Source organism: Quercus lobata, chromosome 7 (genome assembly GCF_001633185.2).
Source record: "Quercus lobata isolate SW786 chromosome 7, ValleyOak3.0 Primary Assembly, whole genome shotgun sequence".
NCBI lineage: Eukaryota > Viridiplantae > Streptophyta > Magnoliopsida > Fagales > Fagaceae > Quercus > Quercus lobata.
In genome coordinates this window covers 15,979,325-15,995,016 of record NC_044910.1, presented here as the reverse complement: position 1 = coordinate 15,995,016, position 15,692 = coordinate 15,979,325, and the positions used below count along the sequence as shown (strand labels likewise).

The following is a 15,692-nucleotide window of genomic DNA, read 5'->3' as shown; positions in this document are numbered from 1 at the left end:
CAAGCTCTGTCATGTTACCAATACCAACCACTCCGACTAGAATCATTTCACTCTTACTCATATTTACTTTTAGTGTTGTCACAGCTTCAAAACAAGTCAGCATCATTCTAATATAAAGAACTTATTCAACATTGCATTGCTAAAGAAAATTGTATCATCGACAAATAAGATATGAGAGATACACAACCCATTTCATGCACAAGAGCCCACCGTAAAACCCCTAGTGAAGCCTCTCTCCTCAACAACCTACTCAATACCTCCATTACGAGTTTATACAGCAATGAGAACAACAGATCACCTTGTCTCAGTCCTCTTGAACTACTAGATAAACCAGAAGGGGAACCATTCACTAAGATTGAGAAGTAAGCCATAGAGATACACATTCAAATCCAACCTTTCCTTTGGATAATGTACAGTCTCCTAGTTCATATGGTCATAAGCTTTCTCGAAGTCCAAATTTCAAATTACACATGGGATATGACTTTTCACTCTACTACCTAAACACTCATTAATAATAAAAACCAATTCCAAAATTTTCCTACTCCCACAAATGCAATTTGTGACTCAAATATTAGCTAAACAAATATCACTTTCAATCTATCCCACGGTGGTCAAAGGAAAGAGTGTAACCTTAAGGCGCCAAAGCCTTGTATCGACCAAGGCGTGAGGCAACAAAAAGGCGCTAGCCCGATTAGAGTGGGGAGGTGAATTTTAAATATAATTATTATACATACAGAACTTAAATCATATGAGTAGAATGTATTGAAATATTATAGTGCTTTTTTTTATATGTTGCATGAGGAAACAAGCTTCTATAGACTAAATAATCTAACAATAGGTTTTACAATAAGCTTTTGTAAATTAATAATCTAACAATAGGTTTTACAACAAGCTTCCTAAATAAATAATTCATTTTTAAAATGTTAAAAATAATACTGATAATAATAAAATAAAACAAGGCGTTCGCCTTAGTGCCTTTTTTATGGTTTAAGGCGCTAGCCTTGCTCGCCTAGGTTCTAAAGGCAAGCCGCCAAGCCCCCCAATAAAGGCGCCTCGCCTTTGACTTCCATGATCTATCCAACACCTTTGCCAATAGCTTATATAAACTCCTAACCAAACTAATAGCTTAAAAATTCTTATTATTTGTGGCATTTCTTTGGAATTAAGGTAACAAAAGATGTATTGGGGGAATTTTTTTTCAAAATTACCGTGCTCATGCAACTCCTCAAAAAAATGTCATAACATCCACTTCAACCACCTGCCAACACTGTTAAAAGAAAGACATTGTGAAAACATCCAACCATGGGGCTTTATCTCTTTGTAACTCCTTCAACACCTTAATAATCTTCCTCCTTCTCAAACCTCCTCTCAAGCAAATATCTTTCATTCTCTCCAATAGTAGCAAAATCTAATCCATCAAATCAAAGGTCTCTAACTCTATGTTTCTTGATACAAGGACAAATAAAATTGCACCACCTGACACATCTGACAGTTCTGTCAGATGTGTCAGGTGGTGCAATTTCTCAGAAAATAAAATTACGCAGATAATTTATTTCACACCTTATTATCCATCCTTAGCACTACTCATTTTGTTTCTAAAAATAAAAAGGTATTCTATGTCGCTGATTCTTTACCTTTAATTTCTTGTCAACAATTTTTTCTACCCTTTATTAAAATGAAAAAAAAAAAAATCAAACATAACGTCCAAAGAATTTAGACGTCTATGATAAAAACTAATGCTATTATCACCTAAAATATCATTTTATTAAATTTTTCCAACACTTTGTGACACCTTTCACTTCGCATTTAAATATCACTTCAGATTTCCTTTTTTTTGGAATACGTTAATATTTCATTATTTTTTTTTTTTGATAGGTAAGAAAAAGTATATTAAAAAAAATGGTGACTGGTAATCTCTTAATGCTACTTTTATAGCTTTGATTCCTAAGAAAAATGGTGCCTCCAACATTCGTGATTTCAGACCTATTAGTTTGGTGGGGAGTTTATATAAAATTTTGGCCAAGGTCTTGGCTAATAGATTGAAAATGGTGTTAGATCAATTGATATCTGAATCTCAAAATAGTTTTGTGGGAGGTAGGCAAATCCTTGATTCAGTTCTTATTGCCAATGAGTGTGTTGATAGCAGATTGAAGAGTAAGATTCCGGGGGTGATTTGTAAGTTAGATATTGAGAAAGCTTATGATAATGTGAATTGGGAGGCGCTTCTGAAGTTGTTGAAGAAAATGGGCTTTGGGGAGAAATGGTGTAGCTGGATTCGTACTTGTATCTCGACAGTGCAGTTCTCTGTTTTGGTAAATGGGTCTCCAGCTGATTTCTTTGGCAGTTCTAGAGGATTGAGACAGGGTGATCCACTGTCTCCCTTGTTATTTTTAGTTGTGATGGAGGTGTTTAGTAGGATGGTGAAGAGAATGGAGGGGGCAGGTTTACTTAGTGGTTTTAAGGCAGATGGTAGGAGGGGTAGAGGGGAATGCGTTTCCCACTTGCTATTTGCGGATGATACTATCTTGTTTTGCGATGCAGAGGTGGAGCAAATCCTTCATGTTCGGTTGCTGCTTCTTGGTTTTCAGGCTGTGACTGGTTTGAAGGTTAACGTAGCTAAAAGTGAGATTGTTCCTATAGGGGAGGTAAATAATATGCAGGCTTTGGCAGAGTTTTTGGGTTGCAGGATCGGGGCCTTGCCAATGACGTATCTTGGTATGCCGTTGGGAGCGTCCCATAAATCCCCTTCTATTTGGAACCCTATTTTGGAGAAAATTAAACGGAAGCTGACAGGGTGGAAGAAGTTGTATTTATCTAAAGGTGGTAGGTTGACACTGCTTAAAAGTACGCTTTCTAGTCTTCCCACCTATTTCTTATCTTTGTTCACCATTCCTACACATGTGGCCAACAAAATTGAGAAGCTTCAAAGGGACTTCCTGTGGGGTGATTCTAAGATTCATTTATTGAGTTGGGATAAGGTTTGTTTGCCTATTGCTAATGGTGGTTTGGGTATTAGGAAACTGACCACTTTCAATAAAGCCTTACTAGGAAAGTGGCTTTGGCGTTTTGGGATTGAGGAGAATAGGCTTTGGAGGAGGGTGGTAGCTTTGAAATTTGGGGAAGAATGGGCGGGGTGGACCTCTAAGTTGGGAAGGGGTGTTCATGGGTGTGGTTTGTGGAGAAGTATCCGGATGGGTTGGGAAGTTTTTAACAAATATGTCCAGTATAAGGTGGGGGTGGGGGATAGAGTGAAATTTTGGTCAGATAGGTGGTGCGGAGATCTCCCTCTCCTTTCGGCTTTTCCAACCTTGTACAACTTTGCTGCAAACAAAGAGGCATCCGTAGAATCATCTCTGATATGTCAAGGAGCAGGGGATAGGAGAACTTGGGATGTTCGTTTCATTCGGGATCCTAATGATTGGGAGGTAGATGTGGTGGATGATTTCTTTCGATTCTTGGCTTCCTATGTTCCTTCTGTGACTAATGGTGATCGTTTGAGATGGATCTTGACAAAAAATGGAGATTTCACTAGCCGCTCATATTATCATAAGTTACATGGCTCTTCTTCCATTGCTTTTCCTTGGAAAGGTATTTGGAAGGTAAAGGCTCCTCGGCGTGTCTCTTTCTTTGTTTGGACAGCTGCTTGGAATAGGATCCTCACAGGAGATATCTTAAGTCTCAGGGGCTTTGATTTTGTTGACTGGTGCATTATGTGTCGTTGTTGCGGTGAGACAGTGGATCATTTGTTGTTACATTGTGGAAAGGCTTATCGGCTATGGTGTTTTGTCTTTAGGACTTTTGGGATTTCTTGGGTTCCCTCGCGTACGGTGCAAGATTGTCTGTTTAGTTGGTGGAATTGGTTGGGAAAGCATTCATCTAACATTTGGAATCTAGTTCTGCTTTGTTTGTTGTGGTGCATTTGGAGGGAACGCAATCGGCCGACGTTTGAGGATCTGGATAGATCTGAAGACCAGCTGCTTGCTCTCTTCGCTGGTTCCCTTTTTGATTGGGCTAGGGTTTGGGGACTCACTTCTAGTGACTCTATTCCTTTTTTCCTTAGCTCTCTTTTTCTCTGTAATTAATGCTTTTTTGTTTTTCTTTTTGTTTCTTTTCATTTTTGTACTTTGTTTTGCTGGTGTTTTTTTTTTTGGCATCTAGCAGTTTTTTGAATATATTTTTCTTACCTATCAAAAAAAAAAAAATACTAGATGCAAAAAAGCACCAGCAGAACAGAATTACAAAAGAGAAGAAAAAGCAAAAACATAGAAAGTCAAAAAATACAAAGAAGAAGAGAGCTAAGGAATAAAGGAATAGAGTCACTAGTTGTGAGTCCCCAAGCCCTAGCCCAATCAAAAAGGGAACTAGAGAAGAGAGCAAGCAATTGGCTCTCAAATCTATTAAAATCCTCAAACGTCCGCCGATTGCGTTCCCTCCAAATACACCACATCAAACACAGCGAAACTAGATTCCAAATGGAGGATGAATGCTTCCCCAGCCAATTCCACCAACTAAATAGAAAATCTCTCACCGTACAAGAGGGAACCCAAGAGATCCCAAAAATCCTAAAAACAAAACACCGCAGCCGATAAGCCTTCCCACAATGTAACAACAAAAGAAAAGGCATAACCCATTTCATAGTGGTGGTCCGTCACACCACAAGTCATGACAAAACTTAATCAATGAGCCATCACCTACCTTGAAGCTTGTAAACCAGTGAAAACCCTTCCAACCCTTCCTGATGATCTTCAAAGTACCCCATACAGACCATGAGATACGTTTGAGCACCATCCTCCTCACAAGCTTCCATATCTAAGCTCCCCCACCCTCCTCCAAAGAGCCTCTCTCTCAAATGCAAACCTCCAAAGCTACATCCCCAACAGAGCCGGATTGAACAAGACTAAGTTTTCAAACCCCAAACGATCAATTCAAAGAGGCTCACACACATCTCCAACTAACCATTATTAAGTATGCCCCACAAGAAATCCCTTTGTAGCTTCTATAGACGATTAGCAACCCCAATGGGAATGGGAAACAAGGATAATTAATAGGTTGAAGGGTTGGATAAGTTGCTCTTTATAGGCGTCATTTGGTCTCCCTTGGAGAGGTACATGCACTTCCAACCAGCCAGTTGTCATTCCATTTTCTCTATCACTGAATTCCACAGTTTTCTTTCTCTATCACTGAATTCCACAAAATTCTCTTTGAAGGCTGGCCCTAAAGGAAGACCAAAATAAGTCATCGGAAGCTTAGATACCTTACAGCCCAAAATACCAACCAATGTTTCTACATTTAACACATAACCTACCAAAACTATCTTGGATTTTCCCAAGTTAATCTTAAGACTAGAAATACCTGAAACCACCAAAAAAAAAAAACACCTATCTTGTACCACATTTGTTCTGAGTTGGCCGCACAAAAATTCAGCATATCATCTACAAAAAGTAGATTAGATAACGTAATTGCATAATGCCCAATTGTAAACCCCGAAAAGCCCTCCAACAGCCCTCTCTAACAACCTACTCAAGGCCTCCATCACGATGATAAACAACAATGGGGACAACAAATACCCATCTCAATCCCTAGAGATTTGAAAGAAACCACTTGGACTACCATTCACCAAAACTCAAAACCAAACAATGGAGATGCATGCATAAATCCACTTCCTCCCCCAAGGATTAAGCCCACATTATCTTAACATATAAAAAAATGTCATACCCAATGCACAAAATTCCCACTTTTGCATATTCTAGAGAGGTCATGGTAGGCAGCCATAACCCTTTCTTTTTTTTGGAGAGGTTGATTCCCGAAATCGAACCTGCGACCAATTGCTTTTGGTGGAAGGCAATCATCTTAACATATAAATAAGAAAACTCCAATGCATGTGATCATAATCTTTCTCCAAACTCAGCTTACACCACCCCCCCCCCCCAAAAAACTAGATTTCAATCTACTATCTAAACATTCATTAACAATAAGTACTGAATCCAAGATCTGGCTTCCTTTAACAAAAGGGTTCTGAGAGTTACACACCACTTTCTCCAACAGCATCTTCAACCTATTTGCTAATAATTTGGCTAAGACCATGTAGACCCCAAGATTAGACTAACATCTCGAGAATCCTTAAATCTCCAAGGCCCTAGGTTTTCTTGGAATGAGAGTAATAAATGTGGCATTGATGCTTTCTCCAACGTACAATATTCATGGAAATAGCAAAATACCTTTGTAAAGTCCTTTAAAATGCTCCATCAAGCCTGGAAGAAGGCCATTGAGAAATCATCTTGTCTTAGGGCTTTATCATCACTCGTGTTGTTTACCTCATCAAAAACCTCATCCTCAATGAAGCATATGTCCAGCCAACTAACCTTCTCTCCCTCAATATCAAAGAAAGGCAATTCATCCAGCAAGGGACGCCAAACTCCATCTTTGGTGAATAATTGCTGATAGAAAGCTATTATGCTTTTGTCATTCACATATAACCGACCTATAGTACTGCTTCAATGATGTGAGTTTGCCAAATTGTGAAAGAACTTTGCATTCTTGTCCACTCCTTTAAGCCAGAGCATGCAAGAGCAAGACTTTTGCCTCAAGCTTATTTCCTCCAACAACATGGCCATTTCAAGTTTTGAAGTAACCTACTCTCGTTGCACCCTCTCCTCATCTGCAGGAGCTCTAGTCTCCCCAATCTCATCAAAAAAATGAATCGTAGCCATCAATGTGTTCTTCCTTCTAGTCACATTGCCAAACTCCTCTTCATTCCTCTGTTTCAAATCCCCCTTGATGCAAGAGGCAATGGGAAGACAGATTTATTATATTTTATTTTATTTTATGCATCAAGGGCAATTTTGAAATTTCATAATATTCTGGAATGGGCCGTGCTAACAGTCCATTAGATATTCTTTTGGGTTTTATTTAAGTTTGGTTATTTAGTTGGGCTTAGTAGTAAAAGCCTAAGGAGTCCAAATCCATGTCTTATTAGGGTTTTAACTATTAAGAAATCCTAGTTCAAATAGGAATAGGTATTAGACTTCAATTTAAAGAGTTGCAATGCTTTCTATTGAGATGGTGAATGTTTTCAAAATTTAATAGCTATGAAGCTTTCTTTATGGTTTGTGTGATGCAACCTTCTCCGAGGTGTGATGCCAAGGAACCCTAAGTGTGATGCTTAGGAAGTCTAGGTGTGATGTATAGAATTTATCTATTTTCTTTAATTTTACTATTCACGGTTACTATTCATATCACTGTTCACAGCAACCCAAATCTTCATTTTCACCTTTGTTTTCATTCCCAAACCCTACTAATCCTTGTCCCCTTTGGAAACCCTATAATCCCTATTATTTTCTAGCCTATTTCCTACCAAAACCTAACCCTAATTCTTCAAAACCCAAGCTATATCAAATCAGATTTTGTTGTTCCCCCTTGTCCTACGTCACCCCTTGAATGCTTTTAGCTTTTGGTGAACATAAAAAGCTAGGCGAACGGAGGAACTAATAAGAATCCCACCACGACCTCACCCTTTCAATGAACCCATTAGCTTTTAACCACATTTCCAAACCTAAATGGGCTTAATCTCCTTCACATAAACCCACACTCCAAAGAATGGAAAAGTGATTGATAACAACCTCAGGAGGCATCTTTGCACAATCTAGGAGTGATGCTCCTCCATAGACGGAGTGAACAAAAATCTATCTTGGATCATGATAGATCGTTAGACCATGTGAAAATACCTCCCTCCATTTGATCATCCAACAAACCATTAGCATAAATGAAGCCCGAAAATTCTAGCTTAGTATGGTCATGTTCTCCACTCCCAACCTTTATTCAAGATATTGTACCACATTAAAATCGCCTCCCACCAGGGCAATTCCCACCAGCCGATCATCCTCGATAACTCCTCCTAGAGCAATGTCCTAATACTATCAACCATACACCCCTGTGAACACTCATTCAAAACCATAAGACACGTCTTTGAATTTGCAGGAAACAAAGAAATTCCCACTGCTTCCTCCACTTTCGCTATAGTTCTTTTATCCCACAACAAAGGCCAAGAAATGGCAGAAAAGAGTAGTATTAAAAATCAGCATATTTTAAAAGATCTTATAGAAACAAAAGAAATTGTGTCAATTTATATATATTTTAAAAGGCTCAATAAAAACATAAAACTTATTTCCTTGTATCTTACAACAAAGTATAGGTCACACGTGGCTTGCACTTCCTTGGATCGTAACAAATGGTATCAGACCCAACCTAGTAATTCCTAGTAGCACGAGAATCTACAACACAACATAAGACCTGACAAAGTCATCAAGAATTTAAGTGGGGAAAATTGAGATACCCCAGATTATGTGGATTGAATTGGATAAATGTGTTGGGCAGGCATATTTTGAGTCCCACTTTAGATGTTTACTGGGCGAACTAGGCTCTATAAGCAATTCAAGGCCCAATTGTAACTTGACTAGTCCTTTTAGGGTATAGCATAGATGTGTCTAGTGCTTCCTCAGGTTGTAACACCTTCATTTCCAATCAAACAAACAAAGCCTAGTGGGTTTTAAACATTATATTCATGCACTACGACAGGGTGCAGCAATTTATCAAAAATGTAAGCCTAATAGTATTAAATATACTATAAGCTTATGTAAGTTATGACAATGATGAAGGGACTGAGAGTTAGAAACTCCATTAGATGATCAGCACTAGCAAGAATAATATAACTAATTGATCATAACTTTTTTTTTTTCTAATGTTAAGTAAAAAAACCATTCATAATGTTAGCTAAAGGGTTCAAGAAATATCTCCATGAGCTATAAACATAGAGTAGTCTTGGAGCGTTTTCAAGCATCTTGTGAGACAAATTCATGCTTCCCATAAAAATAAAAGAAGTGGCTTGACATTAGGAATTATTGCATGTTAAAATAATATTACAATATTCTCAACAAAAACAATGCCCATGAAACGTGGGTATTAAAAGACATGAGATCCGCCTACTTTGGGGAATGGGGATTTAAGAGAGATGAAAGGGTTACTTCTCATAGTGAAGCCCATAGACTCTATGGGCCTCCAATAGACCAAAAACAAACCATGCTCAAGATATTAAATAGGAAATCACAACAAATTTAAATGCAGCATGCTTTAGAAGAAAAAGAAAACAGAAATTAGCTGAAACATAGATCCAGTTCAGAGGTAACAACCAAAACACAATATTCATCTAAACCCTAAACCCCAACAAAGAAGGGAAATGTATCAGGTGCATCTAATAGCAAGGAGACAAGCAATTCCAGTGAGTAAAACAAGATATTTATTATTTCATAATCATGCATGAAAACAGTTTCAAAAGTGTGGTATTGCTAACTCTGCCACACAAAAAAAGGTCACACTTCCTCAAATAAAATTTGGAATTACATTAGAATTCCATATATATGGAGAATCTATAACCAAACAGCATACAACAAACAAAAAGCCATCAACCATTAAAGTTGTTATGAGCATGAATCAGATACAAACATCAGAATTTCATTGCAGGATACACTCAATGCTTTGTTGCGAATTGTTGAGTTTTGATAATTTCTCAACTAATATCTGTCCATTAAATTCGTCGTTGCTCATCCTGCTATTTAACGAGATTTTACATGCCACGCAGGGAGCCCTATATCTTACAAGAAGAAAATATTAGTATTCTGAAATGACAGAGTAATCAAGGCTTTAGCAAAAAATAAAGGCAGAAACAAAAAAAGGTTAAATTTTAACTTATGAAAATGCCACAGGGATTTCCTCATCTTTCCAAATGGATAGAGGTACAAATCTTTACAATACTAGAAAACTAATTATTTAAACCAGAATGAGTTACATATGTTTCAGAACCTACCATGTCAAATTGAAAGCACACATACTTCCTTTTTTATATGAATTAAAAAAAAAAAAAACAGTTTATTGTACATGCATAAGGTACCATCTTACCAACTAAAATTGAAGAATGAAAATCATAATTGACTGAAAATACAAAGTTGTCATGTAGAATCCAGATCTTGCCATATAGTGTACACCAAGTTTATTTTATAATCCAGATCAAGTTCAGGATAACCGTCTCCATCATACAACAAAAGAATTTGATGCAGGGAGCACCAAATCCATTTAAGATTTTGTTTCTAAATTTGAAATTATTTTTGAATTTGAGTTTTGAATTTAGTTTTTAATGTTGAGGGTTTTAAGGGATTTGATTAGGCATTTTCCATGTTAGTATAATCCCTAAAACCCATTTAATTGGTACTTTTGTAATGGTGAAAGATAAATAGAATTTTATGATGAGTTAAGAATATGTCTCCTCCTTTGTTCTCTTTGGTTGGTGGTGATGCCAGATGCCCTTAGGTGGTGACTGATGCCTATGGTTTGCAGGTAGATTCTAGGTGGTGAAGCCTAGGGTTTGTACTGTTGTTCATGTTGTCACTCTTTATTTCCTAATTTCCTACTAGTGTTTTGCATCAGAATTCTATGTTCTTAGACTAAGTGTGCAATTGGATAAGCTTTTTATTGAAAGCTTATTTGTTCATTTGCTGAAATTTGGTAAAAGTACAGCGGTTCCTAGAAAAAGGTAAGGTTTCATAAAGCTTTACAGAAGTTAATAAACTAAAGGACTAATCCAAACTCACACTAAGAAGGGAAAAAAAGCAAAGCGTTAGACAAGTGCTTTCAATATGATAGCCCAAACATACTTCTAAAAAACATTCCTTAACCCGTCTTAGCTTTTTCTTCCCTCTGAATAGCCTGAGCTGCCTGACAGAGATGTCCCACACCTTGACAAAAGCATAAAAACAAATTATGAGAAATCCCAGAGGTAGGCAATTAATTCCAAATTGCAATTACAAATAGTCCATTAATATAACAGAAATTTCTTGTGTATGCTCCATGTGTGTGTGTGTGTGTGTGTGTGTGTGTGTGTGCGCGCGTGTGTGTGTGTGTGTCTACCTCAAGTATAAAAGAACACAAGGTAGCCTAAAAAATACATCAAGAATTACATGCAAACGAAAGAACTCTGGAACAGTGCTACTAACACTAAGACCCATTACACTCTAATGAATCTCCGATACTTTCACATCTTAAAAAATGCAACAATTTCACTCCCTCCACAAAGTCCACATTAGACACAAGGGTGCCAAATTCCACACAGCAAAAGACCATTTACCAAACCAATTTCACCAACCAACCAGTAGGTACATCACTGTTTTTGGCATCACCCAAAGAACCCAAACACAGCCCCACATTGCATGAGCATAATTGTAATGTAGTAGCAAGTGATCCATTGTCTCTCCCCTTTGCCTACACAAACAGCACCAATCTACTAAAATGATTCCTCTTTTTCTTTGATTATCATTAGTCAAGATCATCCACCATGAAGTTGTCTACACAAAGAAAGCAACCCTTTTCAGGGCATTGACGCACCAAATGCCTCTCCACACAAAACTGGCAACCCTAGGGGCACACAACATCCTATAATAATACCTAACATCAAACAAGAAACAACCCATTTCCGAGCAAACACCACACCATCTCAATCTACCAAGGCCTGTAAAATTCTTGGCATATAAGAATACAGAGGTCCTAGCAAGGACTCAATAGACTCTAATTCCCAATCATTGAAAGATTAATTGAACTGGACAGTCTAATGTCACTCACCCACACCTCAACCACATATATCAAATGAGAAAAAACAAAAGCATCTAAATCAGCTGCTATTGAATACAAGGCGTGGTACTGCTCTTTCAAAAACTGCTCCCCAAACCAACTATAATGCCAAAAGCGAACCCTATCTCCAGCCCCCACCTTGAAGTATACATTATTGGCAAAACAGTCCCACCCTACCCAAATACCTTCCAGAGACTACAACCATGAGTGCTACACACCAGCTTCATTACCTAGCCACCCCCCTCCACCCCATATTTTAGCATTATTAAACTTGAGCAACAAGACTCCATAAACATAATTTTTTTTTTTTGATAAGTAAGACTCCATAACCATAATTAACCCTAGATTGCATCTAACTCTAAAAATTAATGGGAGACGGAGGTGGGGGAAGGAATGTCTCAACTCTCGAGGAATGCAGACACCAAAAGTAGGGGTTTGAAACAGTTGCAAATGTCAAACAAGAGAACTCAAAGTAATGCGAGCATATAAAAACTTGTATTCAAACTAATTGAGGAGAAACATAGAAAGAAGTAGTTATCTTGATGCAAGACACGAGAAAAAGGTGGGTGCTTTCAATATTCGTGATTGGCAATTGTTCTAATACAAATCAAGACATGTTATGAAGTACTAGCTTGAGGAGAGAGTGAAGGCAGAGGCATTGAGACAGAAAAACAACGCTCTCACATGTCCATCATCTTACACGTGTAAACATTATCAACACGCAAACTACGACAAACCAAGCGCAATGCACGTTCTTTTTCGCATCGAAAAAGACAGAATGCCAGTAACTTTGTATTTCAACTCAAATCAAAAAACTTCACTACATTTCCCATAGAAACCCAACATTTGAAACTTAAATATAAATTACAAGCCTTTTTGTATGTACTCAGAAAGAGAGTCTCTATTTTCTAATTATTGCAACCATCATCATACTTGTAGTTATAGATGGTTAGATTTTAAAAGATAACCACTTCCCCATTATCTCTTTTTTTTTTTTTTTCTCTCTCAATTTCCTAATTTTAACCTGTAATTTTATTTTATTTTTGACAAGTCAATTTTAACCTGTAATTTAAATTCAGTTTTTTGGTTTTAGCCATTTAATGCGGACTTCTTTGACAAATCAAATAATAACACCACCAAATCCAACACACATTATAATAAAATAATAATAATAATAATAATAATAATAATATAGATTATTATTATTATTATTATTATTTGGTTATAATAATGGTATCAATTCTCATAGAAACCTGACATTGAAAGTTAAATATAAATTACAAGCCCTTTTGCATGTACTCAGAAAGAGGGTTTCTATTTTGTCTAATTATTGCAATGTAATTATACTTGTAGTTAAATTTTAAAAGATACCCATTTCCCCATGATCACTATTCTTTTAACCTGTACTTTAAATTCGCTTCTTCTGGTTTTAGCTATTTAATGAGAACTGTTTTTGACAAATCAAATAATGAGACCACCAAATCCAACACTAATAATAATAACAATAATATATATATATGATAAAAAATAAAAAATAAACGACTAAAACATAGTGATTATTATGATTAATAATTAATAATGAAATACAGTTTTTTTCAATGAACCACAGCAGCATAAAAACAAATTTTTTTATAAAATTTCAAAAAAAAATGAGGAAAAAAAATTTTAAAATTGAACTATAATCGTAAATTCTTAATTATCTAAACTAAAAGGAAATAACTTTAGCAAAAGAAAAATAACGCAACCAACTCTGCCTGAAACAAGTAGTTCAAATTCATATCTTTTTCGTAAATTTAAATTTCCCACTATAAATAAAAACAGAGGCTTTAGCTTAGGGCTTTGAAAAAGCGAATAAATAATTAAAGAAATTTAGAGAGAGTTATACCAATGAAAGAGGTGCGAGAGAGATGAATTGAAAAGCTAAGCTTTGAGCTCCTCCAACTTTGAGATTGAATTTGAATACACAGACCTGTTCGAGCCAAAAACCCTAGAGAAGAGAAGAAAACCCAATTACTTTTCTTTTGGTTTTGGTTTTTGTTTTTGAAAGTGGAAAAAATATATATTGAATCGAGAGTGTTCAGGAAAATGAATTTTGAGAAATAAGAGGTGCAAACGTGGCACGTGATGTAAGCAGAGACACAAGTAGGGCTTGGCACTGTTTGGGATTTTTTTTTTATGATTTTTTTCCCCAAAATAATCAAATTAACTATTTTATTAGTTAGTCAAGGTTTTGAAACTATTTTGGTATCTAACAAATTGAGTGCAAAGAACTCGATTTTGCTCTACAAAATTGCACTTGGAAGCTATTTTGGTATCTAACAAATCAAGTACAGAGAATTCGATTTTGCTCTATGAAATTGCACTTGGAAGTCCAAGTGCAAATCGAGTACAGAGAACTCGATTTTACTCTATGAAGTTGCACTTGAAAGTCCAAGTGCAATTTCATAGAGCAAAATTCCAAGTACAATTTCATAGAGCAAAATCGAGTTTTCTGCACTCGATTTGTTAGATACCAAAATAGTTTCAAAACCTTGTCTTACTAATAAAATAGTTTGGCTTTTATAGTTATTTTGGAAAAAAAAAAAAAAAAAAAAAAAAAACTTTTTTTTTTTATCATTAATTTTTTTTGAAATACTTTTTTTTTTTTGAAATACTTCATTCATTACAATAAAATAAATAATTCAATTTTTTTTTAGTTTCAAATGATGTCTAGTAGTAATGGTATTTTTTTTTTTTAGAGCTAAAGTAGAAATGGTATTGGTGTTTAATATTTGTAGATTTTTTTGTTTTTTTTTTAGAAGAAAGACAATGCATCATCATTAATTGTGGTGTTCAATATTTGTAGTGATTAAAGTGTCTGTTTGGGAATTTTTTGCCGAAACTATTATAAATAAAGGTAAAAATTAGCTGAAATAGTATAGTGGGACCCATGATTAGTACCAAAAAGTGCAATGAGACCCATAAATAGTAGCAAAAATAAACTAAATAGTAAAATAAGTTGGCAAATTAATTCATGCCAAACGCACACTCAAACCCATCCTCACTATCTACTTAGTAAAATTTATGTACAATGTTATTTGTGTCTTATTGGTTGAATTGAATTGGTGAAACTAAGTATAGCACTTAAGGTATTATAAATATTCCCTAAAAAAAAAAAAAGGTATTATATCTAAGTTTTATCTCTATTTTAAAAATTATGGAAAATTTTATTTTTCCACCCCAAACCATACCATATTTTACAATTGCCCCTTAAACTACAAGAATGCACCATCAACCCCTTAAACTAAAACTCATATAACAATTTACTCACCCTTGTCACTTTCTCAATTAAGTATAACAAAATGTAACATTAAATTTTAAAATATCAATACATCGGTTGTGGAGGAATGGGTATATTAGTTTTTTAATGTTAAATTTCATTAGACTTAACCCAAAAAAGACGAAAGTGGGTTAATGTATGTTACAAATTTACAACTTTAGGGGGTCAACTGTGCATTTCGATAGTTTACAATGCAAAGTGTAAAATAAAGTATAATTTAGGGATATAAATGTGTAATTTCCCCTTTTAAAAAAATAATAATGACACTTTAATTTTCTTGTAATATGAAACATTTAAGGCTATTTATCTCTTTATGTGGTTGTTTAATGGTGATTAATAGTGGTTACATCTCTGAAACTGCACTAAGCATCCCATAACCAATCCTCTCTCAACTTCAATACTCGGGTATCTCTACCAATAATTTTCATCAAAGTCATCTCTTCAAAATCCAAAAAAAATAGAGTTCAACTCTTTGTAGATCTCTAATTAAAAAGAGAGAGAGAGAGAAAAAAAAAAAAAAAAAAAAAAGCCTTCCATGCCTATTTGACAAGTAAAGAATTTTGTTATTTGTTTTCTTTTTTCTTTTATATTCCTTTTTTTTTCCTACTCGTCTATGCGGTTTTATTTTTTCTTTTTTCTTTCAGATCTATTTTTCTTTGTGATTAATTCCTTGCTTTATTCTATTATCCTTCAAATTCGT

General features: G+C 35.5%; 1 protein-coding gene across 2 annotated transcripts in view; it reads right to left on the bottom strand.

Moving 5' to 3' along the window:
• The window catches only part of LOC115953107 (regulation of nuclear pre-mRNA domain-containing protein 1B-like), a 33,513-nt gene extending 19,772 nt beyond the window's left edge, over positions 1 to 13,741 (bottom strand). Inside the window, exons 1-3 of one of the 2 annotated variants that reach the window (XM_031070610.1) lie at positions 13,559 to 13,741; positions 10,704 to 10,784; positions 9,522 to 9,646 (exon numbers count right to left, since the gene is read on the bottom strand). In XM_031070610.1, the coding sequence (XP_030926470.1) occupies positions 9,522 to 9,600 (79 nt within the window). In that variant the 5' untranslated portion in view covers positions 9,601 to 9,646; positions 10,704 to 10,784; positions 13,559 to 13,741. The remainder of the gene's footprint in view (positions 1 to 9,521; positions 9,647 to 10,703; positions 10,785 to 13,558) is intronic. The other variant, XM_031070609.1, reaches the window with a different exon arrangement.
• Positions 13,742 to 15,692: the final 1,951 nt, after the last annotated feature.